This window comes from Mustela erminea, chromosome 10 (genome assembly GCF_009829155.1).
Source record: "Mustela erminea isolate mMusErm1 chromosome 10, mMusErm1.Pri, whole genome shotgun sequence".
In the NCBI taxonomy this organism is placed as follows: domain Eukaryota; kingdom Metazoa; phylum Chordata; class Mammalia; order Carnivora; family Mustelidae; genus Mustela; species Mustela erminea.
The window spans coordinates 30,679,901-30,706,679 of NC_045623.1; the positions used below are offsets into that span (position 1 = coordinate 30,679,901).

Here is a 26,779-nt window from a genome sequence, read left to right on the forward strand (position 1 = left end):
AAAGAGCTATGGGGCTTGATCTTAGGATGCCAGGATCATGACCTGAGCCAAAGGCAAAGGCTTAACGACTGAGCCACCCAGGCACCTCAACACTTTTCTTTAGTTAGCCCGTACAAGACTTAAAGTGAAGATGTAAAAGTTTTTTAAAAAAAGTATATTATTTATGATTGCATTTACACAAAATAAAAGACAAAACCAATCAATGGTTTTAGAAAACAGAACAGGAGTTACTTCTGGGGAGAAAGAAGGCAGTGTTAAAACAGGAGCAAGAGGGGCTTCTGGGGTGTTCATACCCCAGATCTGATCTGAGGGCCAGTGATAGGATTATGTTTAATTTGTCAAAACCCTCACTTATATACTCTTCTGTATGTATGGTATATGCAGTTTTAAGAAAAACTGGTAACTTTTCAACATTTATCAGTCTGACAGTCTACTGAAAAAGATATGTATTCAAGGAAATGGGGAAAATATTTACTAAACAATAACTTTATTTCTCAAGAACCCTAAAGATTTTTCTCTCCACAAGATTTTAAAAATCTCAACGGACAGTATAATGACTTTTAAAATGTTAAAAAATAAGCTAAAAATAAAACGCTGCTTAATTAGCTTTGTTATGCCTAGATCCTAGAACTGTAAATTACAGAAGTACAAGTAAAACCACATTTTCTGAAATAACAATAAACAAAGGAGAAAGTCAGGTACTATATATCAAATGATCAAAATATTTTCTGGGCCTAAGATTCTTGAAACTAGTAAAAATGTTAATAATAGACATCTGCTGCTAATCTGTGTAGACTATTAAATGTAAAAACAATTTATAAAACACATCAGAATTTTATTGCTTGAAGAATACAGCATATGAAATCACAAGAATGTCAAAATGAAAAGTCACTAGGCTTCAAACATATAATACATTATCAGATGCAGTAAAATATTAATTAACCTGAACTCTGCATCAGGGAAAAAAAAGTGTGGAAAAATATCTAAGTTGTTTACTTAAGAAAAGGATAATCTTAAAATAGAAAGTATAAGGATGTTACAGTACAAATTAGAAAAGCCAACACTTATTAACTTATTATTTCTTAGACTAGACTACCTTTGGTACTTAAACTTTTAAAAAAACAACCCCTTCTATCTTGTCCAAAGCACTTCATGAATACAGTAGCAACTTCAACTTAAAACATCCAGCAAAATCAACCTTTTCATGGCATGGAGGAAGTGTACTTAATAAATGTATGCTAATATTTCATTTTTTCCAAAACTGCAAAATAAGGTCATTAAGAAATCTAATACTTATGAACGTTACTTATTTAGCTCTTCAATTAAAATTGGAATCCCAGCAGCCACAATTTATCCTTGGGCCTGGTGAATATATAAAATTTAAATGATTTGGTAAATGATATAGGAATTTAGATTACTTTATACTATCTTAAGTGGCTTTTCCATTCTGTTTCCAAAATACAAATAATATGCCATTTCTTCAACTCACTGGATTCCTATAAAAATCACGACCATACTTTATTTATTGGAACCAAAGTAAAGCTTCTCCCTTTTAATGAGTAGGTTGAAATTACTTGTGTTTCATATAGGGCTGATCAGTTATGACATGCTTTCTTAAACAAAATAAAGCCAATCATTTTTAAAGCTATCACTCAATTATGATGGAGACAATGATGCCATTTCAAAAGGAAGCATTGGACACTCTAGGTCATCTAGTCAAGAAAATGTAAAAGTAACACTACAAACAATAAGTAAACTATAACTACAAGTTAAATTACAAAAAAAATCCCTCTTTTACAGTAAGCATGCTTATTAACTTTCATTTCTTCCCGCAGCAAAGGTTGGAATATTCATGAATCTCCATTAAGCAATTGTTTTACAAGGTCCAATAAACATGGATGGACTAAGCAAGTAATACTATTAACAGTTATTGGAGTGAAATAGTAAGAATCATGACAATCCTCAAAATTGGGCAGTCTCTGAAATGTAAATAGCATAGCTCAAGATGAATTATGCCATAATAAAACTGTAGTTTTTACCTCTACATAAAACAAAAACAAAATCAAAAACATAACCCACTGAATTTATACAACTATTGAACATACTCCTTCCTAGTTTTTGAATGTTTTGAGATTTTTTTAAACAAGTATATTTATCTGAGCATATATATTTACTGCCTATATATATATATATATATATACTCATTTTAAAAGACAAAAAATTCAGATACTACAAAACTGAACTCTTTGTTTTTTTACCAACCTGATCTAACATCTACTGCATCACACAACTCCCTCCTCCCAATAATTTAAAATTCCCAATTTTTAGTTTAGTTAAAAGGGCAGAGGAAATGCAAATGCAGATTTAGAGTTTCTGTATGTATAAATTTCACTGCATTTTATAAACCTGACGTTTTCTGTAACACTGTTTATTGATCAAATAAAGGACTCACTGCTATCTAAAATTTCATAAACACCATTAAAAATTCAAAATTGATATTATACTGAACCTTAAATTTTCAATAGTTCAAAGAGACAGTTTTTACATGAATAGCACACAATAGATGAAACTTAACAACAGACATCCCTAGAATACCAATGGCAAGTCCACCAAAATGCATACAAAATTACAGAGAAGCATTTCTTTCACTGTTTTCTTGTGCAGGGAGAAACATTTATAGAGGAAATAGAAACTCAGCTGGTAAATTTCAGATATCATCATCATCTTCTTCATCCTGAGAAGATCCTGCCTGGTTAGACGCACTGGCTGTGGCAGCAAGCTGTGCTTGTTGAGCAGCTTGCTGCATCTGAAGCCATTCCTGCTGGGCCAATTCTGCTTGTTGCTGTCTAGCCTAAACACCAAAAACATAAAAACAAGTAATATATATTTTTTAAAACTCACAACATACACACTGTGGTTAAATATAAAGTAAGCCAATTACAAACTTAATCATCAAATTTGGATTATTTTCCAAACACTCTGTAATTGTTATACATCTGGAAAACATGAACTACATAAGAAAATATAGATGACTGCCTCTCTGTCAAACAAGGACATTTTGCAATACTTGGTTCTTTCATAGACAGTCCCCTTTATGGCCTTTGGCTCAACTGAAGTGGAAAATGCTGGTAGAAAAATCACAATGTCCTCTCTTTGGTTCCTTTCTCTGCTTCTCATTCATTTTGTTTCACTTGATTCTTCTATCCTCTCAACTTACAAATAACATGTAAACAACTTTTCAATCTAAAAATCATTTCTGTGGCTTAAAAGTGTCTAGTATAGTATCTCTAACTCTTAAGGAGTACTATACATGAATGCAATAGCTAACTTGATGTTTAAGGGGTTTGTTTTGTTTTGTTTTTTTTTAAGTATTTATTTATTTGAGGCACTCAAGCTGGGGGAAGAGCAGAGGGAGAGGGATAAGTAGACTCTGTCCAGAGCACGGAGCTGACCAGGGTCTCTAACAACCCTGAGATCATGACCTGAGCCAAAATCAAGAGCTGGATACTTAACCGACTGAGCCACTCAGGCAAGCCGATGTTTCAGTTTCTCTCACAGTTCCCTACTCAATACATACATTTATCTTCTGTCCCCATCTCCATAAATATACACACACGTACACCCTTCTCACACACACTAGAGAAAAGGCACTTATCCAGGACTGAATTTAAGTGAGAAAGTTAAAATCCATTCATCTGATATATATCCCCCCAACAACCATCACAGAATTTTTAGAAACCAGGGCACCTGGCTGGCTCAATCAGTACAGCATGCAACTCTTTATCGTGGGATTGGGAGTTCAAGCCCCACACTGGGCATGGAGACTACTTTGAATAAATAAATAGAGAGAGAGAGAGAGAGAGATAAAAAATAAATAAATAAAGCTTTATATTCTAAAGCTTTATTCTTAGTAATTTTATTTTATTTTTTAAGATTTTATTTATTTATTTGAGAGAGAGACACACAGTGAGAGAGGGAACACAAGCAGGGGGAGTGGGAGAGGGAGCAGCAGGCTTCCTGCTGAGCAGGGAACCCGATGTGGGGCTCAATCCCAGAACCCTGGGATCATGACCTGAGCCGAAGGCAGACACTTAACTGACTGAGCCACCCAGGTGCCCCTATTCTTAATAATCTTAGAAACTAAGATACAAACATACGCATTACACACACTGTTGGCAACAGCTAAAGCTCTTTTCCAACTTAATTTCATCCACTCACAGAAAAATCCCACAAGAGGAAAAAAATGAATGTGTTCTTGAAAGGATCATATAATTTCCCATTGGCTTCTACCAAAACAATGCTGTTTCTCCTTCTCTGCCTTTTCTCAAAATTGTTCCTTATGCCTGGCTCATATCTTCCACCTTCGTTTATGCATGGCCAATTCCTAGTTATCATTTCAAATAGAAATTGGTCTTTCTTGATCCTTCTAGGTAATATTGTATATTCTATTTCATATGCTATAATTCTCTATGCATTCCTATACCTATCTACTCTATTCTTTAATTATCTGAGCACATTATCTTTTTTCTACACTAGACTTGAGAGTAGACACTATTTTCATACTCTTTGCTGCATTACCAACATATAGGTCTCCACTATTTTTTGAATGAATATTTGGTGGGGAAATGCTAATACTCAGGATAACTCTAACATTAAGATTTTACTGTGTACATTCCTAACTTTTCTTAATAATCTGTCATGAATCTATAATCTAAACATTTCTAAAGGAGAATTCTAATCAGGCCATTATTATACTTAAAAAAAATCATTTGTTATACCAATTAAGTCCAATTTCTCAATCTAGAGTTCAAGGTCCTCAAAATTACTGCCTGCCCCAACCTATCTTCAAAATCAACTTTTGTAATATATACTTGGTACTCCAAGAAAACTTAGAACATAAAATATTTCCCAGATATACCATACCCTCCCATTTTCACTACCTTAACTCATGCTGATATTCATTCTATTTGAAATTTCATAATTTTCACCTACCAAAATTTCACTCTTCCTTCAACTCAAACTGAAATACTATTTTATCCATTCAGTATTTTCCTGATTCCTAACTGTATCATTCAGAATCTAATCAAGATAGAAGTCACACTAGTTAGGGGAATAGAGAGAAGGAAATATAAAGGACTGTTAACTAAGTATAAAGCTGGTAACTACATCATTGAAAAGGCAAGAAAGGAACACTAAGACATCATGCCGACTGGTAACTACCAAAACCAGCCACCATCCCTAACACTGGGGCAACAAAGGAAGAGGCTGGATTTTTAAAAAAGTAAAGACAGATTTGGCAGATTTCTTTTATTCTTCTTTTTGACCTGGAAAGGATAAAGCATATTTCACTTAAAAGTTCCAAAATAAAGTTAAGCAGACAAAATGGTGGCTACAACATTAGCATGTTAATGAAGAAAGAGCAAGTTTTGGAGTCAGAAGACATGAGTTTTGAATTTAGACTCCAACACATTCTAACTATATGAACTTACTTGTTTTATTTATTTAACTCAATCCCTTCCAGTAAACTACGTTTCAGAATAGCAAGAACCATGTCCCTTTTGTATACTATTATAAGCCTAGCATTTAGCACGAGGTTTGGTCAGTAGTGAGGACTTCAGTAATTATATGTAGAACAAATGAATGCACAACCTCATGCAAATTTCTCCATCTCTGAATCTGTTTCTTAATGTGTAAATGTGTAAATGTGTAAATTTAAGCCTCTGGTATGTATGTTGATTTTAAGAAATGATTTCAGAAACCAGTAAGATTTCTGTTAGCAAAAAGGGTAGGACTCAGGAGAAAATAATTTAAAATGCATTACTTACTTTTGCAAATAACTCTTGTTGCTGTCTTAATAATTCTTCTTCAGGAATGCCAAGGTTTTCCAAACGAGAACTGGCCTTTCTTCTTTTCAATGCTACAGTCTTGCATTCTTGTAAGACTTCCTTTACTTCACTGATATAAGAGCCAAAGCCCAAACTTTCTAGTGCTAGGGAAATGAAAATAGGAAAACATGAAAGAGTGATGAAATTTAGTCTTTTTCCCATCTACAGAACATTAATTTTTGTTAATGTTAATGTAACATTAACTTTTTGTGGGTTTTTTTTGGTGGGGGGGAGCGGGTAGCTTTCTCTTAATAATTTTACCTATTTTATAGTTGCACAGCAACTAGCTAAATGGCTAAATCTATTTTATCAACTTTAATATTAAACTGCAAATTAGACAAAATTTGAGGAACATTTATCAGCATAGGCCTTTTACTTTTTCTTTTCTTTCTAATTTATTTATTTATTAAAAGATTTTTATTTATTTGACAGACCACAAGTAGGCAGAGAAGCAGGCAGAAAGAGAGAGGAGGAAGCAGGTTCCTCACTGAGCAGAGAGCCCGATGCGGGGCTCGATCCCAGGACCCTGGGATCATGACCTGAGCCGAAGGCAGAGGCTTTAGCCCACTGAGCCACCCAGGTGCCCCTCTTTCTAATTTTTTAAAAACCAAAACACTTTCTATGAAACAAAAGTCCAACGTAAGAACATGTGCTTTTAGTAAGAAAACCTTTTTCCTATACCACTCACAGTAAATCAAACATTATTAACTCAGTCACTTTGTCAAAGAATACAAAAAAGGGAAATAATTGGAATCTATTTGTTAATAACATATTTTGTGCCATTTGGCTTAGAAAAAGTAGGCTGGTAACATGTGTACTAAGTTTTAGTAGGATAGGATGAAAGAATAGATAAGTTCTTTTGTACAATATATCAACAGAAAACTATTTTTAGCAAAAACACTCAAACTGCCAAGTTTAAGAAATCCTGGTGGAAATAACTTATGAAATTCAGCATTTACATTCAGCCAACAAGTTTCCCTTGAAAATAAAACTTAACAGGAAGCACTATAAAAACATTTCAAGTGATGTGGTAGAAAATCAGGATAAAGGAAAACTATAAAGATAGAAACATTAACAAAAAATTCTCATTTTTTCACATTTAGAAAGAAAATTTTACAATAATGCACTTTCTAAATGCCTTCTGTAATCACAACAAAGCATTAAGTTTCCTTTTGGTTTAGAGTAATTAAAGTTATATTTTATAGTTTTCTATCTGTTGATAAGTGGCCCAAAGGCACTTCTGTTCTCTGACCCAATGATGAAATATAGGTAGTGAAAAACATAGCACATGAACTTAAATTAGTTCATCAGTTCTTGTAGTTTTTCAACAGTTATGATGTTGTAAACCAGAGTGACCTCAGTAAAGATACCCTGAATTCTAACATCAGGGATTTGCTTTTCAGGGAGGATACCAAATACAACTTTATGAACACACATTCCCTCCTGTGTAAGCTGTGGTTTTTAAGACATTTTGAAATGATAAATAACTTTAATTACTTCAGATATTAAGCTGTTTGCATCAATCTTCTTTAGAAATAATCTGATGCCAAATAGCATAGTACTATTATTTGAATTTTAATTATATTAACTTATTGAACCTCTTTGCCCCCCCCCCAAAAACTTCAGTAATACATTACTCTGAGTTCTGTATATCAAAGTCACCACCACATAATTCTTGACCTCAAAGAGCTTGGGGTATAGCAAAAAATTAAGTGAAGATTAGGCAACTTGCATTTTTCACCTGAATTGACAGACGGATTATTGTCAGTGATAGAAGCCAAAGTTTTTTCTTTATTCTCTTTTTAAAAATTAATTAATTTATTTATTTGACAGAGAGAGATCACAAGTAGGCAGAGAGGCAGGCAGAGAGATTGAGAGGAAAGGAAGCAGGCTCCCGACTGAGCAGAGTGCCAGATGCGGGGCTTGTACCCAGGACCCTGGGATCATGACCTGAGTGGAAGGCAGAGGCCTTAACCCACTGAGCCACCCAGGCACCCTATTCTCTTTTTTAAAGGCATGAACGTAATAGTGTATTTTCAGTAATACTGGCTGGAGACAATACCAAAAGAAACCAAAAATGGCTTATGGTTTCCTCTCATATTCTGAAGAAAGGCTTATATCCTAAGTAGCCCCATCTTTATTTCTACCATTAAGTCCCTACATACTTATGCTAAATCTGACAGCTCAGTGTTTCCCAGCAGACCTCAGTTTCCCACTTTCATACTGATGGTAATGCATTCATGGCTCAAATCAAGTTTGCCTGATCCTCCTAAACAGAATTAATCTCGCTGTAAAATCAGACAGATATCTTAGAATTAGAAATTTGGTTGTCAATATATTCATATAACCTTGGATATTTATCTTTAAGTTTCAGTTTTCCTTCTTTGAGAGTAGCATCTATTTAATAACTTCCTAAAACATATGCATTACAGTGGTTATACATGCAGGCTCTAGGCCCTAAGGCTACCAGAGACTGATCCCAGCTCTGCCTCTTACCAGCTGTGTGACCCTAGATAAGTTCCTTCACCTGTGCCTCTAAAATAAGAACAGTACCCATATCTCATCAGATCAGGTTACTGTGAAGAATAAATGAATTAATATAAAAAAAGAGCCTAGAACAAAGGATGGCTCATATTATTATATTTTTATTATTTTTGGATTGTGAGATCAACAAGTAATCTAAGGCATTTAACAGTGTATAGCACATAAGATTCGCTTAACCACTTGGACTATATATTATTCATCTTTTTTTTTCTTACATTTAAAAGAGTGCTCTACCAAGAAAAAAATTAATTAAAAAAATAAGAGTGCCCTGATAAGTGTACAAGACATAATTATATTTAGAGATATGCATTATTACACTAAATTCAAGTTGAATGAATATATTCATAATATAAAATATTAAATTTATAAAATTAATAAATATAATGAAGATAGCTCTTCAAAATATCATAAATTACTATACTAGACATCAAAAAAATCCAATCCAAACTATGTTTAACCATGGATGGCTTGAGTTAAAAATTAAAAAGAAAACAAAGAACTCACCTTTAAAAACATCTAAGGTTGAGAGCACTGCCTTCAAAAAATTTTCGAGTGAATCCAAGGTAAATATTTAATATTATTCAAAGAGCTTCCATATACAAATCTATACTCTCAACAAAATGGCTCAAAAGGAGGAGCCAGAACTTTAATTTCAAAAACTACATTGACTTTAATCCAAATTTTAAATACATTTTGGCTAACAGATAGCCCTAAGTGGTTATAGTATCTTCTAAACAAGGAGATATTTTACATCATTTGTTACCACGTAGTAATAATCATTCCTATTTTAAACAAAAGAGAATCTTAAAGGATAAGGGAAATGACTCATAAGCAGGGCCATCATCTGCAGTGGTGCAGGTTATTCAGTGAACTATAGTACCATATCTAAGGAGGGCCATTCCTACTGTAAACATGGATTTGTATGTTTATTATGGCAGTTTTCTGGCAGATGGTAATAAAGGTTTTTAAGGAAAAAGTGCCTTTTTCTAGTTTGTATAAAGAGACTTAATGGACTGTTATGGCCCTAGCTCTAGGGATATCAGAGTAAAACCCAGAAAAGAAAAATTTAAAAAAAAAAAGTGGTTAAAACACATACATTGCTTGCTCCTTAGAGGTCTGTCTGCTATCCTCTGCCATGTATTTTAAAACTACACCCAGAAAAGTGTATGGTATATTAGGGGAAAAAATACTTGGTACATTTCCAATCTGAAAGACAGATGTTAACAAGATAACCACGTTAAAAAAAAAAAAAAAGGTAAAACTTCCACCCAGCAACAGTAATTCTAACAGTCTTTTCTTATTTTATAAAAAAGTGATATAATCTTATAAAATTTTATTATAAGACTTTGTGTGACTTACTTTGTACTTCACATGTATAATGCAAGTTTTTCATTAAAAAATTAAAATACACAAAATAGCATTCTCAAATTTCTCTATTTTCTTTTGTTTATATGTTAAAGGAAGGGGGGGTGATGTAGTTCACTCAAATATATTAAGAGGATAATATAGGCCAAAGTGATTTCTTGGCTCATTAGCCTGGCAAAGGTTTCTGAAGACCCTTAACTACGTCCTCTATGGATCACTATTCCTGGGAATCTGGGATAATAATGAGACTGATGGCAGAGCAGGAACCAAATATCATCCATCTTTTTTTTTTTTTAAAGATTTAATTTATTTATTTGACAGAGAAAGAGATTACAAGTAGGCAGAGAGGCAGGCGGCGGTGGGGGGGGGGGGGGGCGGGGTGGCCGGGGAAGCAGCCTCCCCGCTAAGCATGGAACCCGATGCGGGGCTCGATCCCAGGACCCTGAGATCATGACCTGAGCCGAAGACATAGGCTTAACCCACCGAGCTACCCAGGTGCCCCTCATCTTTCTATCCTTAGCAGTACCTGATACAGTGCCAAGTACTTAGTAGCATTCAAAAGTAATTGTTGGGGGGCACCTGGGTGGCTCAGTGGGTTAAAGCCTCCACTTTCAGCTCAGGTCATGATCCCAGGGTCCTGGGATCGAGCCCCGCATCGAGCTCTCCGCTCAGCAGGGAGCCTGTTTCCACCTCTCTATCTGTCTGCCTCTCTGCCTTCTTGTGATCTCTGCGTCAAATAAATAAATAAAACCTTAAAAAAAAAAAAAAGTAATTGTTGGGTGGCAGAAGGAAAATAAAAACAAAGATGTATCAGTTTTATGGAAAATAATAAAATCCTAACTTGAAAAGAACTTAATTATGTGATAAATGGTACAATGCCACATACAATGTGTCCCTTTGGAAAAAATATGAGTATGCATGATTATTTAGGTAATACTGTATTATTCTCATTCCCATTATTATTACAACTTCTCTGCAATCACTCGGATTCTCTGATTTAAAAACTACTTCACACCCACTTTCTAAAATAGATTGTGGTTTAGGCTTTAGAGCAAATCCACTCAAACTGTGGTTCCACACACTTGTGCTAGAATTGCTTATAATGATCTGCAATGGTTTAAATATGAAAACCAAAGTAAGCATTTTGGAACATTCACAGCAAAACTATGTGGGGTGATGAATGTGTTAGCTAACCTTAGTGTGGCATCATTTCACAATTTATACATATATCAAATCATTATGTTGTGTACCTTAACCTTACACAATATTATGTCAATTATATCTCAATAAAGCTGGGGAAAAAAAAGAACCTTCATACTAAATTGACAGTAATTTTTTTTTTTTTTTTTTTTTTTTTAAGATTTTATTTATTTGTCAGAGAGAGAGAGCGAGCGAGAGCGAGCACAGGCAGACAGAGTGGCGGGCAGAGACAGAGGGAGAAGCAGGCTCCCTGCCGAGCAAGGAGCCCGATGTGGGACTCGATCCCAGGACGCTGGGATCATGACCCGAGCCGAAGGCAGCTGCTTAACCAACTGAGCCACCCAGGCGTCCCAACAGTAATTTTTTTTTAATTGACAGTAATTTTATGTCTATTGAATCTAACAACAAAAATTGAACTTTTACTTATGTCTTTTTTAAATTTTGTTTTTCTAGTGATCCATTTTTATTGTGTTTTCAAAAGTGTCAGTGTGAGAGGGATTGGAATTTTTAAAAATCCTTCAACATAGATAGCTTGGAGCAACTCAATTGCTGAAAACGCAGATCTTCAGAGACTTTTTCAAACTTCCACTACTTTCAATTACTATTGTTATAAATGGTGGTGGGGGTGTAGAATTTAGCAGGAGATTAAAAATGCAAAAAAATAGTATCACTTAAAATATCCTTACTTACCCTTTGGCTTAACAAATGGCATCATGCTGTAAGGTTAAATGTAACAGACTTCCAGCTTTATGTTTCAATCAGTACCACTATACATTTAAAAAATTATTTATTACAGCATATCATGTAAGATTCTCAACCTCAACTGATTCTCAATAACTGCAAGTAATACCTGAAACAATTAGGTATTATTCATAAATAAATGGGGAACCTTTTAACATATTTGCAGAAGCCCATAGACTTCCCAGTGTAGAACTTGCCATTCTTAACTCTCAATGTCAGTTCTTTCCATAATACAACAAACTATGCTAAAATTCATTTAAAAATATGTTTTCACAGGGGTGCCTGAGTGGCTCAGTTGGTTAAGCATCTGACTCTCCATTTTGGCTCAGGTCATGATATCAAGCCCCACAATGGGGCCTGTCCCCTCCCCTGCACTCTCTCTCTCTAAAATAAATACACTTAAAAAAAAAAAAAAAGAATACGTGTTCACAGAAACCAGCAATGAAATAAAAGGAACACCTTTTGTAGCTTAGAACCCCTCTGTGTATCTGTGATCTTCAATACCGAGTCCACTTTCTTAAAATAAGCTGTTTAACATTCAGAATTTTTAAAAAAAATTTAAGTATTTCAAAGATTTTCTGGCAATAAAATTATTTCAACTTTAGTAACTTGTATTCTACAGAACTGCCTCAAATGCTTAATTTGCTCTGACAAGGTAAAGTAGCAAGTGAAAAAGTGACATGTCCTGAAGCAAAATCTAGTTCATTAAATTTATTACTAGAAAATCTGAACGTCAACATGTGAGATCATACAACTTTAAATATACACTATTATTCCACTTGGATCTACTCTACAAACTAAAATAATCAATGCTTACAGAAAAGCATAAAAATGTCATAGTTACCATGATTTCACAAACTTTCCAGAATTATTCTGTAAAAACACATTCTATTTTTTATTTTTATTTATTTTATTTTATTTATTTATTTGACAGAGAACACAAGTAGGCAGAGAGGCAGGCAGAGAGAGAGAGATGGGGAAGCAGACTCCCTGCTGAGCAGACAGCACAATGCAGGGATGCGGGGCTCCATCCCAGGACCCTGGGATCATGACCTGAGCCGAAGACAGAGGCTTTAACCCACTGAGCCACCCATGTACCCCTAAAAACACATTTTAAATACCTAAAAAAATACACTCCTTAAGGATTTTTTAAAAATGTAACCACTCAAGACAAAAATTCTTTAAAATGATTAAGCAATGTGAGATTAATGAAAGATTATAATGTATAAATTTTATTCCCCTAACTGGAGAGAATTGGGCAACAGCAATGTTACCAAGAAAACTTTAATTTATAACAGTGTAACAGGTCAATGGATGATTTATTTTTCCCCCAATGAATGACTTTTTAAAAATTATTCAATCATCCTCAGTACACAAAGGAAAATGCTTTCACTGGAACTTTCTGACTCACACCTTAAACTGAATTTAGCATATTCCAAAGTTGAGCTATTTAGCATACTACATGCTACAGCTGCTGCATTTTTTATTCCACCATGTCAATCAGAAATCTAAATATACCCTAGAAAAGAACAAACTCCCCAAGAAGACAGAGTGTAATGTGTTATCAGATTTTTGGAATGATCCCCACTTCTGTGTTGTAAACAAATGTTAGGCAAGTACTTTAGAAATCTTACGGAATTTTCATTAGAAAGGCAATGTTGATAAAAGATTCTTTTTCTTTTTAATGAGTTGTAAAGGGAAATTGTAGCTATCTGTGTTGGATAATCTTATGAAAGCCTTATGACAATTGTACATACAATGTAAAAATAGAACACTAGAGAAAAAAATAAAGAACTTGACTTTCATTGTACTTCCCAGAGTATACAGCACACCAAACAGGGAGAAAAAAATACTAGCTTTAAAATCAAATATGGCTTTTCCTAGAGACTTTTTTCCTTCCTCATATACTGAAATGGAAATAGCAGAGTGTATTTAAGTCTATCTTGCACACATCATTAAGGACCAAAAAATGAATCATTCATTCTTGTCAATATTGACAGTGAACTACTGGACATGGCAAATACGAGCAGATGCGTTCTCACTTCAGAATAACAGTTAAGTCACCTTTAAAAAGTTAAATTATAAAAAATAAAATAGTAGACAACTGCCTGCCTACTAAAATGATTAAAATTAATCATGATTTTTTGGCTTCAAAAGCAATCAAGGAATTGTTAGAATTTTATAAAAGGCAAATTATCCCCTCAAATTGAATACAACTTTTTCATAAAGAGTATTTGCAAGTGGTTTCAAAACATTGGGACTAGTAAATATGTCTCCCTGTGCCTGAAACAAACCACAAGAATGTGGTCCCCCAAATCCCTACCAGTGGACTAATTCCTTTCAAGATCAGAAACAGTTGAAACTTTCAGAAATGCTGTTCAATAAAAGCTTAAGCATATACATCTAAATAGCAATGGCAGCAGGAAAGGACAGGGAAATGTTCCATGAAAAAAAAAATCTCTTACAACCTTCCAATCCAAGTGTTAAAAATTTATCTCCATAGAGCAAAGCGAAAGAAAAACAAAGAAAGAAAGAGAGGAAAAAAAGAAGGAAAGAAGGAAGAAGAAACGATAAAGATAATTCTTCCTTTTCTTACAGAATAGAACTGGAGAGTTTTATTAACTTGATGAATGGCAGAACCATTGATCATTTTTAAAGCAGAAAATAAACTATCTCTATTCAACATCACCAAACTTTCCAACGTTGAACACATTCATGTTCCAAATTGTTTTACTCATGTGTGAAAATTTCTCTCTTCCTCTACACTGGTAAAAAGGTCAGGTGGGGAAAGGGTGCTGCCTCCACTCATGCTTGAAGTTCCTGTCTGAATTTTCACTTTCCAAGGGAGAAGTCTGGGTTCCTCTTCCAGATGCCATGATCGAGGTTCCCTGGGCAGACAACTTCTCAGTTGTCATGCCTCGGTTCAACTTTAGGCAGGCAAAATTCTTGTTGCTTCAGCTTACCTGGCCGTAAACTGAGACGGCAGCTAATACTTTATCTTTGGAGGAAGTGAGCGGACCTAAGCGCTTGCCATCCTTACTGGTAGTCGCTGGATGGAAAGCACCACCACGATAATACGACACAGGAGTTTCTCAAGGGACCGGCTGCTTCCATACCCGCGTGGCTTTTTCGTCTGCCAGTACTTATCCGGGGAGAGGAATGAAGGCTTTGACATGAACGCGTCACGCGACCAGCAGGCTGTCCCCAGTTCTCATTTAAACAAAACCCCACACCTACCACTTACCTTGTATGACGTGCTCGGGTGAAATGGTCTTCTTTTCTGATTTGTTGCAAATCTCATTGGCTTCAGAAGATATAAGGTGAATGAATTCAGTGCAGCAGTTCACCACCAGCTCCCGGGCATCGTTGGCCACCCGGACGTTGGGCAGAGTCTCTTTGATCATCTTATTGATAGCAGCTCTAGGTATAGTGAGATCATCATCGTTGCCAGAGGAGGAAGCCATCGTATCTCCCTCTCGCGCGCGCCCCGACTTTTAAAAAACTCCCCAGCTCTGGTCCACTGTTCCGCGAAGATTTTTCCAAGGCAGCCCTCAAAAGTGTGATCCCAGGAGCGCGAAAAGAGGGTGCAGAAAATGAAGGGGGTTGGGGGGTGGGGAGGAGCCGGTTCGCGAGGGTGGGAAACACCCGTGTGAGAGATTTAGGCGAAATTGGGAAGGAGGTCGGGGGGCTGGGGATTGCGGGGACAGCACTGCCCAGGTCGGAGAGGAGAAAGCAAAGGTGGTCCGGAAATTTGAGCACTGGGGAACCACCTTCGTGTCTCCTCAGAGGAGCGGGCTCTGTCGCCTAACCGGTCCCCAACCGCGCTGGAGCAGAGGCAAGGTCCAGGGGCACTGGCCTCACCGCGGTACCGGGCGGACACTCAGCGGGCTTGGCTCTAAAGAGCCGGAGCCCTCGCTGCCGCCGCCGCCAGCAGCCGCTGCCGCCGCCTCTGCCAAACCATCCTTCAGACACCCGCGCCGCCGCCTCACAACATGTCGGCCGCGGCCGCTGCTGGAACCGAGACGGCCTCCTGGGAACGAATACTGACAGAGCCGGGCACAACGGGAGCGACAGTAGCGGCCGCCGTGGCCGTTTGCCCGAACGCAGATCGTGGAAGTCGAAGCCGCGGCAACGGTGGTCCCTCCAGAGGCCAAGGAAGAAGGTTTGCTGGAAGCCTCTCCCGACACCCTTTGCGCTACCGGAAGCCTCACCCCCCTTCCCCCCCCCCGCCCCTTGCAGACCGACTTCCGGGTGTGGCTGCAGCCCTTCCCCCACCAGCCCGGGCGAAATCGGTCGGTCTTCGCTGCCAGCAGCTTCCGTTTGCTGCCGTCTCTGCACGCGCCTCAGAATCCCAACCTTTTTACTGGGACCGCAGCCCGGCGAGCGCGCGCCTCGTGGTACCGGAGATTCGCTTAGCACGCGCTTGCTCTCCGGCTGCGGCGCCAGACGGGATGGGGCGTGGGTGGGTCACCTCTACCATCTCTGCCAGCTGAGGCCTCAAAACCTCCTCCCAGCCTTGTTTGAGGACACGGGAGCACTGGATTTCGTCGGAGGAACTCTGTTTGCTATCCCTTAAGGAGGGATTGGGATTGAAAGAAAGAGGCCTGGATTCAGGAATGAGATGGGGGAAAGCAGAACGTTGTGTGCTTAACCTCATCGTCCGGAAGAAAGGCTTTGGATATCTGATTGACGTTGTTCGGATCAAAGCTCTTTATGGTCCTTTACCCATTTCCTTGTGTTATGTGAAATGAAACCGAGAAGTGACCTGCTAATAACTAAGGGAGAAACTAGAAGTAAGATCTAACGTAGTGGAAATGAATGGCATGCAATGAGCCACGTTTAAGAGGTTCCAACCCAACTGTTTTCCATGGTGTAGTGCACGTTGGCTTCTGGAAAGGCTGTTTCCGAAAAAGTAGTTTAAAGCATCAGGCAGCTCTGGGGCCCCTGGGTGGCTCAGTGGTTTAAGCCTCTGCCTTCGGCTCAGGTCATGGTCCTGGAATCGAGCCCCACATCGGGCTCTCTGCTCAGCGGGGAGCCTGCTTCTCCCTCTCTCTCTGCCTGCTTCTCTGCATACTTGTGATCTCTCTCTATCAAATAAATAAATAAAAATCTTTAAAAAAAAAAAAGTATCAAGCAGCTCTTCTCTTTGCTTCTCTCCAAGGTGGCTTGTAGTATATGTCAAGGTCTTCACAGAATTTGCCATACTGTCATTTGGAAGGAGAGGCTATGTTGTAAATAGTGGGACGTTGCAATTTCTAAAAGTTAAAAGATCCCATTTAAATCACTAGGGGCACTTTATTTATTTATTTATTTATTTTACTTTGGAACTTTTAGATACATTCTGGATATATTAGACAGCAACTGGTTTGTTTGAAATGTTGCCTTAAAACGTTTTATTTCCTTCTAAGAGCTAGATGTGGCACCTGGAGATCTTAGTTAACTACACTTTTTTCATTTAGCGATTTTTCCAGTACACTTGTGGTTTCTGTAATTTGTAAAGTACTGATGCTTGTTTTTCGGTGATACTATGTTTAGGCAAAACAAAATTTCCTTGATAAAACCGTATTTTTAAATGTTTTCAAAATAGGAATGTGAAACTCTTGGCTCAGATGTTGGCACTTCATGAAGTGTTTTTGTTAAGTCAGTTTACTTTCCATTTAAACACTCATATTGTCTAAATTTATCTTGGCCTTACCAAGTGTATTAGTCTGAAAAACCTAGCTAGCAAAAAATTCCCCAGAGTTACCAACGTTGTTGCTGACCCAAATCTCATTTCTGAAAAAAAAAATGTCATAATCACAATCTTGCTTTTTTATATAACACTCGTGCTGCATAGACTTATAGGCTAATGATACATGGATCCATAGAGCACATGTGAAGTTCTTACTCCAGTAATAGTTTATTACCACAGAGTTCTGTGATGGCACAAACATGAAATATGTAGTAAAGAGACCTAGGTTGCAGTCCCAGTTTTTTGTTACTTTAGACAGGTAACTGTCTGAGTGTCAATTTCTTCAACTAGAAATGGAAATATTATGTAACTCGCAGGATTCAAAGTCAAATGAGACTGTATGTAAAAGCACTTTTAACATTATGATGAATTAAGATAGATGTTAGTGCTCATTATTATCTTTATCAGGTCTGGGCAGTCTTCAACCAATAGTAAACCATACATAATATGGCTAGAGAGAAAATTTAATTAAATTTAATAGTGCAAGATGTCAGGGTGCCTGGGTGGCTCAGTTGGTTGAATCTCTACCTTGATTTCAGTTTAGGTCATGATCTCGGGGCTGTGGGATCAAGCCCCTTCCTCAGGCTCTACACTCAGCATGGAATCTGCTTTTCCCTCTCCTTCTCCTCCTCCCTTTACCCCCTTTACTCTCCCTCCCTCCCTCTCTCTCAAATAAATAAATGAATAGAATCTTTTTAAAAATAGCGTGAGATGTCATAAAATATGCCAACCTAGATCCCATATTTAAATTGTTATTTATAGGGGTGCCTGTGTGGCTCAGTGGGTTAATCTCAGGGTCCTGGGATGGAGCCCCGCATCTGGCTCTCTGCTCAGCAGGGAGCCTGCTTCCTCTTCTCTCTCTGCCTGCCTCTCTGCCTACTTGTGATCTCTGTCTGTCAAATAAATAAATAAAATCTTTAAATTGTTATTTATAGTACAATATATCCCTAGTGTAAATAGGGTTTTGAAAACAAGGATAATTTTTCCATAATAAGCTTGAGAGTTTTAGAGTGCATATATATGAAACATTATTATTTTTCATGGTACTCCAAGATTTATTTTTTTAAAAATATATGTAAAAATATAAAAAATATGAAATATATAAATATATGATATATAAATATATATATATAAATAAGAGCTATTCTTATAATGAGGTAGGCTAACTCTATAGTAGTTATCTTAAAATGTGTTCATTCATAGCTGCCCAGGTTTTCAGCTAAAATTACTGACAATAATCTACAACATTTGGAATTTGAAGGTTAACATTTAAAAAAGCAGTTACACTCTTCATTATGTTCATTTGTCATTGCTAACAGACTAATTGCTAATTGGTGATAATGCAAATTTAAAAATATAACTAACGTCTATTATATACTTCTTCCTCAGCACTGTGCTGAGTGCTTTTATCTGTATTTAACCTAAGTACTTTTTTTTTTTAAGATTTTATTTATTTATTTGACAGAGACAGAGACATAGTGAGAGAAGGAACACAAGCAGGGGGAGTGGGAGAAGGAGAAGGCTTCCGGCTGAGCAGGTAGCCTGTTGCTGGCAGGGTCCCAGGAACAACTGACCAGAGCTGAAGGCAGGTATCCCTTAAGTACTTTTATTTGTATTATCTCATTTAATCCTCAGATCTACTTTATTTGCTAGATACTATTTTAATCTCCATTTTTCAGATAAGATTTTTTGATAAATCTCAAAAGATTTATTTCTTACTCCTGTTGTGGGTTCATCATGGGTCAGCAAAAGGTTTTAGCACATAGTAATCACTCAAGGATCCACTGGAGCTATTGAGAAGAAGTAATGAGGGAGTCTTGAAAGATAGAGAGAAAGGGAGGAAGTATGTGTGTTCAACAAAGTTGTAGAGACAAATTGTTTTGGAACAGTGAGGGGATCGCCTTAATTGGAGTAAAGCATTTGTCTTATATGTTAGTAAGAGAGAAGTGAGAGAGCCAAACACATAAGGAAGAAGTAGTTAGGAAATAAGTGCAAGAGAAATAAGGAGAAAAGCTTTAGGGCCTCAAACACTCATGTCAGAGGGCCCAACAAAATAACTGGATTGCTAGAATGTTAGTGTAGTCTGCTTTCAAAATAGACAGTAGACCTTCATGAAACAGTTTTCTGTGGTTCTTTATTTTTCTGTATATATTTATAGTATTCTTCTAAAAAACCTTATTTTTTCTACTTAACTTTTGTTCTACTCAACTGAAAAATCCCCACTCATTTGAAGGCTTTGGCTTCAAATCTGGGTTTGGTGCCCACTCTGCCACTCAACTAACTGTAACTTAGGCAGTGTATCTAAGCTGTATCTTGATTTTTCTGATCTATAAAATAAGGATAAGAATAGCTGCTTCACAGGGTGTTTTAAAGATCAAATGGCAGAATGTATACAAAGTCTTTATCCCAGAACTACAATGCTCATAAATGGTCACAGTTGTTAAAAACAATCATTACACTGAAGGAATGGCAAAACAGGATTGAAAAGAAAAGTGATTCCAAGAACTATTTCACAGAAAGAGCTGGGAGAACCTGATAGTTTGATTCCTAGATAGTCAAAAGAATAAATTAGTCAAATACAATTGTATGATTTTTAACCTCAGAAACAAATTAGGAATTAGGGTAGGATTTAAGAGTGGTCTCAACATTTTAACTAAACCTTGAAGAAATGAGCATGTCCTCATGATGGAGCAGAAACTATTTATTCATTGATCCATTTATCGTGCAGTACACTATCTAAATTGGGAAAATTCAAGTAGCTTCTGTTTAATAGGGTTTGTAAGGAGGCAGAGTGGAATATGCTGCAGGAAAAGGAGGTTGGGCCCAAAAGATAACAAATCAGTGCCTTTTATGAATTAATGCACTGCCAGAAGTTTTCGTATTCCCTGTGTCACGTAATTTTCAGATATCCATACAAAAAGGTGTTTTGACAGATACAAAATAGTTTTAGAGAGATTTGCTAATTTGTTCTAAATATCACAGATAATAAGTAATGGAGCTGGAATTTAGCGAAATAAGTCAAGCAGAGAAAGACAACTATCATATGATCTCCCTGATATGAGGAAGTGGTGATGCAACATGGGGGCTTAAGTGGGTAGGAGAAGAATCAATGAAACAAGATGGGATTGGGAGGGAGACAAACCATAAGTGACTCTTAATCTCACAAAACAAACTGAGGGTTGCTGGGGGGAGGGGGTTTGGGAGAAGGGGGTGGGATTATGGACATTGGGGAGGGTATGTGCTTTGGTGAGTGCTGTGAAGTGTGTAAACCTGGTGATTCACAGACCTGTACCCCTGGGGATAAAAATATATGTTTATAAAAAATAAAAAATTAAAAAAAATAAAAAAATAAAAACAGGCTGTTATTTAACTCTGTAGCTTAGGCCATTTTCAGTATGGTAATTTACCAATTAAAAAGGAAAAAAAAAACCATATTCACTCTAACACTTAAAAAATATAAAGCACTTTCATATGTATTTGTTTTTCATCACCACTCATTAATCGCATCTTATAGATGGGAAAAATCAAGCTCAGCAAGTTTATTCAAGGTCACAGAATGAGTAAAGGCAGATTGGGAATGCAACCCAAGTTTTCTGACTCCAAAGCCTAAGGTCTTTCCAACATCCTTTTAAGGAGCCTGGAGTTTCTTCTATAGACAGTGGGAAGAGCCAGTGAGCATTTTTGAGAAGGGGAGTAACATAAATGTTTAAAAAGATTAGTTTGGGATATCATATCAGATGGACTAGAAATGGAGAGAGACAGGACACTAGTTACTACCCTATTTCAAAAACAAGCTAATAATCATGTAGACCTGAACAAGAGATTCAGCGGTAATAAGAGAGAGAAAACAGATCAGAGGGATTTGGAAACAGAATTTATAGGATTGCATCTGCAGTGAGGAAGGAGAATTAAATAGTACAGTCAGTGAGTGTCTGATTTGTTCATTTCTGCATCCCCAGGGCCAGCATAGTTCCCAGTACATGTTAGAGACTTAATAAATATTTGTTAACTCTAGAAGTAAATAAAGACTTTTAACAATGGTAGAGTAAAATAGAAGTCCAAAAATAAAAAGCAGAAAGAAGAAAATATCTCAGGAAATTCTTGATTGAAATAAAAAAGCATAGTATAAAAGAAACTATGAAGGGGGCGCCTGGATGGCTAAGTCAGTTAAGTGTCTGACTCTTGATTTCATCTCAAATCATTATCCCTAGATTGTGAGCCCAGCGTTGGGCTCGGCACTGGATATGGAGCCTGCTTAAGACTCTGTTTCTCTTCCTCTCCCTCTGCCCCTCCCCTCACTCTCTTTCTCTCTCTCTCTAAAAAATAAATAAATAAATTTTAAAAAAATGTTTTTTAAAGAAACCATGGAAGAGTTCCAAGAGTGTGAAATGCCACAGAGAGGCGTTTTTGGAAGGAGATCTGTCTACCGACAGAAATGGCCAATAGGAGAGAGCAGATGTCAACATGTAAACAATTAAAAGAGAGGACTGGGGAAGAACTGGAGCCAAGGAGCATAGAGCACACCTTCTAAATTCGTAAGTAAATTGAAAGAGGGCAATGGGATGATCCTTGAGGGAGAAGCAAGGTCAAGGAAGAATTGCAAAGGCTAGAAGACATGTGAGGTTCAAGGGAAAAAGAGCCAGTGAGGGGGGTATATGGAAAATATAAGCAAAATAAGGTCTTAGGAAATGGAGGTGGGTGAACTTAAAAAACACAGATGAAGTGGTCAAGCTTAGATACACAGCTCGGGCACATTTCACAGAGAAGAGAGGTTGAAGACAAGATTATAGGTGAGTGATTATAAACAGTGATTGCAAAAGGAGATTCGCAAAAGACTAAGGAAATCTTTGGAGAATGATCACAGGCAAGGCAAAGGAGTGGTCAGAAACATGGCAAGAAAGTTGTATAAATTCACGGTCACGTAAACCAATATACAACTGACTGAATTTGAGAAAAGTAAGAAGTCCCAAAAGTGTCTAGTGTTGCAGAGTAAGAAATGAGGACTTGGAATAGATGGTGTTCAACCATTGATATTCGTACAAGCATTTCATGAACGAAAACTTGGGAGTCCTTCTTTGCCTATTCAGTTAAAACTGATAAATTTCCATGGGTAAACTTTACAACTAACTCAAACTTTTTAGAGTGAATAAACAAATCCTTTTGTTTATAAGTGATACATTTAAAGCATCATGCAAATAAATTTTTCTTTCAAAATGATGTGAATTTGGGGTCCAATTTAATCATGATAATACAATTTAAAAAGCATTTGAAGCAATTGAAATTAGGAAGCCTATTTCTGTAAATCCCATTTGTTCATTCATAGATTGCTTTCATCCAACAAATGTTTATTAGGTGTCTACTGTACACTTTACTAAGTACTGGGAACCTGGGCAATAAACAAGAAAGACACCATCCTGGTCTTCACCTGAAAATAAAAATACCAAAGGAAAAAAAAAAGCTATATTTTATCATGTTGTTGATAACAACAACAAAATGACCTAATTGAGAAATGATTAATTACAACTATTTGAAGAGCTATTATGTAGCCATTAAAATAACTGTGTATTAATAGGGTACTTTCTTCTAATATTAACACAAAATACAACAGTGTTGTTATTGGAACTCTATGAAAATACATATGCATATGGGCAAATGCATAGAAATATGCAAAAATTAACATAAGTGTGTTGGAATAAAGAGATTATTGGTAATTTTACTTTTGATTTTCCTTTAAAGTGTTTTTAAAATGTCTTATAGCAAGTAATGAGAAATTTCATTTCTACTGATATATAAATATATCCAATCTTCACATTTACAGTGGGACTCGTAAAGGCTGTCCTTGGACTTTAAATCTCTTGTTTAGCTAGCAAAGCTCTCAAGCTGGTGATCCCCAGGTCACAGATATTGTACCAGTTATTTATCGCTGCAAAAATGCTGCCTAACAAGCCACCCTAAAGGTCAGTGGGTTAAATAATAATCATTTATTATTTCTTAGGAGTCAACATATTGTTAGTTGGGTAGCTCTGCTAGAATTAACTGGGTTTACTCATTTTTTGAGCTAGCTGTGGGCTTGGTAGGTGGATCTACTCATTTTGGCTGAACTCTCATTGTAAATCAGCTCTCTGTCCTTGGGTCTAGAAAGGCCTTGAATGTTTTCCATAATCTCTCACATTCTTCCAGTAAGTGAGCCTGAATATGTTCTCATGATGAATCAAAAATTTTTTCCTCATTTATCCATTTACTTACTGGGTCTCCTATGTTCCAGGCACTGAAACAAGGAACCAAAGAAATGGAGTCAAATGAGAACTTGCCCCTTTTATGAAGGAACTTGCCGTTGAATGGGAGAGATAGGCAAGTCAACCAGGGACCACAGTACAGAGTGGTAAGTGCTATGACTGGCATAATAGGTGCCATGGGCACAGTGGAGGAACTTTCAAGTCATAACAGGCTTAAGTATGGAGAGATGATTGAAAGTATCACAGAGGGTTGAGGGCACCTGGGTGGCTCAGTTGGTTCAGCATCTGCCTTTGGCTCAGGTTGTGATCTCAGGGCCCTGCAATGGAGCCCCTCTTTGGCTCCCTAATCAGTGAGGAATCTGCGTCTCCCTCTCCCTCTGCCCTTGCCCTGGCTCCTGAGTTCATGCTCTTTCTCTCTCTCAAATAAATAAATAGAATCTTGAAAGAAAGAAAGTATCACAGAGGGGGTAATCCTTGAGCAGGTTTTCAGGGGAATAGGAAAAGCTGAATGAGCTAGAACATTGTGGCATTCTTGATGAACTTTGACATTGGGGGAGGACGTGTTGTAGGGAAAGGAACATATGAAGAAATAGCATGAGAGAAAGCTATTCAGGCAAGTATAGTAGCTAAGGTTCTTCTGATTGCAAATAACAGATCCAGCAAGTTGACTTTATCAGAATGCTATTGGGGTATCTTATAGACTCTGGGGATTGTATAGCCAGGGAAATGATGTAGTAGGAATCCTAAAACTCTTCCTGGTGGACTGTAAACAACTCCCTGTCTCTTTGCATCTCAGTTCAAAATTTCAGTTTTCCAGGGGAGCAAGTCTGTTTGGCCAGTTTGGATCAGATTTCTGCCCCCGATCCCTTAGTCATGACTAGACTCTAAGTCATGTATGTGGATGTTTGCTGCTGCTCCACCTCTGTGCTGGGGAGGGAGGTGTGCTTGTGAGCTGTTGTGGCTGGCCTAAGGGGAATCTGTTGTGTTTTATTATTTACTTGCCTTTCCCCACATGTGCAGTGAAAAAATGCCTCCAGCTTCTTGACCTAGCCATTCTGGTACAAAAAGCCCCTGAACTTGCCCAAAGGCAGGTTCTTTCCAAGCCCATATATACCTCCAACTAAAGGAAGGAATGTCCTAGGGTTATCGCTTTCCTGGTCCTGATCTCTGGATGTAAAATGCCCATTCCTTCAGTTCTGGCTGTTTCATCCAAGTGTGGTTCTCATGGTCTTGCAATATGAGGACTAAATGGTCGGTATAATTATACAAGTATACCCTATAAATAATTGCTGGAGACAGGGGTGGCGATGGTTGCCACAGAAAAAAAAGAAGAAGAAAACAAGGATAGTTCTTCATTTAAAAGGGAAAAAAAGAGCAATTATTTAGTCTCAGACATTCCAGCAATGTATGTGCAGACTACTCATTCCTGCTACTGTCAATGAGAGTATAACTGGCCCATTCCAAATTTCCTTGCTTGCAGCTAATGTCTCAGCTGCCTGAGGATTTTGCCTGCTAGGGTGATTTAGACCTTTATTTCTGGAGGTCTTAGCCCTTGGTGATCATCAGCATGGATTGTGTCAAACCAAACAAAGAATGCAGCAAACTGAAGATAATCTTGAGGTGGAAGGACAGGGAACCAATGCGTATTTGTTCCATAAATAGTCTTCATTTTACAGATGATGAAACTGAAGCACAGAGAGTTCAGATTAACTCTTAAGTGATAGTCAGGATTTAAACTCATGCTGTCTGGCTCTAGAACAACCCTTCTCCATAGTTATATTGTAGTGACTGCACTGGGTGTGCGAATTGAGTCTGGGTGCTGAGCCTTTTATATCCAGGATTACGTCATGTCTTGGCTCAAAAAAAATCATGTCTTGGCTCTTCAACTTTAGCTAGACTTGTGACCAAAAACAAGTTGCTTAATTTTGCTAAGTCTTTTCATCTATAAAAGGAAGATAGCCTTGTGCATGGTAGAATACCTGTCATTTGATAAGCAGATTTGTAAAATAGTGGCTGTTATTATTATTACTATTTTTTTTTTAAGAGAGGAAGAGAACAGGGGAGGGGCAGAGAGAAAGAATCCTAAGCAGGCTCCATGCCCAGTGCTGAGCCCAATGTGGGGCTTTATCTAAGGACTCTGAGATCATGACCTGACCCCAAATCAAGAGTCAGATGCTTAAGGGGCTAAACCACCCAGGCACCCCAGTGGCCATTATCATTAATTCAATAAAAATGTGTTAAGCATACCATGATAGGCACTGGATGTATAGTGGTGCATAAGAGGGACATAACTGTATAATTCCTATGTTTCTGGATCTTTCAATAAAAAGGATCTGAACTAAGCCATTAAATGAAAATAGCAATATGTGGTCCACAGATCTGTCTCCATCACTTTGGATTATGAACACCAGGAGTGATATACAAGAACATAACAAAGACTATAAACTGAAGAGGACAGGTCAGGAAAGGTTGTTCTAAGCCTGAAACAACCCAAAGGAAAGCATCATCACCTACTTAAGACTGGCAGGTAAATCTGGATTTTTTTTTCTTAAGATTTTATTTATTTTTCTGAGAGTGAGAGAGAGTAGGAAGGTGAGCACAAGTGGGGAGGGGGAGGGGAAGAGAAGGAAGGTGGGAGAAGCAGACTCCCCGCTCATCAGGGAGCCCCATGCAGGGTTCAGTGTGGGCCTGGATCCCAGCACCCTGAGATCATGACCTGAGCAGCTGCCTAACTGATTAAGCCACCCAGGCACCTCAGAAGTCTGGATTTTATAAGAAAAGTGGAGGCAATTGATCAAGCGATTCTTGTCATGGAACAGAAAGTTAGACTAGGCAAAATAGAAACAATCTGTGAGAGTTCTATGGAGATTGAGTGGTAGATATTCTCAATAATCCACAGAAAGCATGATTAAAGGGAAGGAAATTAGAAACATACATTAAAAAAAAGAATCCTCAAGTCCTGATTTGGAAAACAGCCACAATTTGTAATTTGAGCCAACAGATAAAATCAAATTTGTCTCTCAGGGGAGGCAAAATAAGCCTTTTTCAGGCTAAATTCCCCAGGGACCTGGCTTGTT

At 37.4% G+C, this 26,779-nt stretch overlaps 1 protein-coding gene and 1 long non-coding RNA gene across 2 annotated transcripts; one reads left to right on the forward strand and one right to left on the reverse strand.

Annotated features, from left to right (window-relative positions):
- Positions 1-470: 470 nt before the first annotated feature.
- DR1 (down-regulator of transcription 1) lies at positions 471-15,926 on the reverse strand. Its single transcript, XM_032302025.1, has 3 exons — positions 14,980-15,926; positions 5,826-5,989; positions 471-2,851 (listed from the first exon to the last, which is right to left on the reverse strand). Exons 1-3 carry the CDS (start codon positions 15,197-15,199, stop codon positions 2,708-2,710), a joined length of 528 nt encoding a protein of 175 aa, XP_032157916.1. The 5' UTR covers positions 15,200-15,926; the 3' UTR covers positions 471-2,707.
- A 7,364-nt stretch (positions 15,927-23,290) lies between these two features.
- Positions 23,291-26,198, forward strand: LOC116567137. Its single transcript, XR_004276121.1, has 3 exons — positions 23,291-23,423; positions 23,732-23,848; positions 26,080-26,198. It is a non-coding gene; the product is annotated as an uncharacterized LOC116567137 (long non-coding RNA).
- The last annotated feature ends 581 nt before the right edge of the window (positions 26,199-26,779 follow it).

Excerpts from the sequence above, each read along its gene's own strand:
- DR1 (XM_032302025.1), bottom strand. The coding sequence starts at position 15,199 with ATGGCTTCCTCCTCTGGCAACGATGATGATCTCACTATACCTAGAGCT. Across the intron at positions 5,990-14,979 it reads ACCCGAGCACGTCATACAAG|CACTAGAAAGTTTGGGCTTT; the intron begins GTAAGTGGTAGG and ends TCATTTCCCTAG. Across the intron at positions 2,852-5,825 it reads AACAAGAGTTATTTGCAAAA|GCTAGACAGCAACAAGCAGA; the intron begins GTAAGTAATGCA and ends TTTGGTGTTTAG.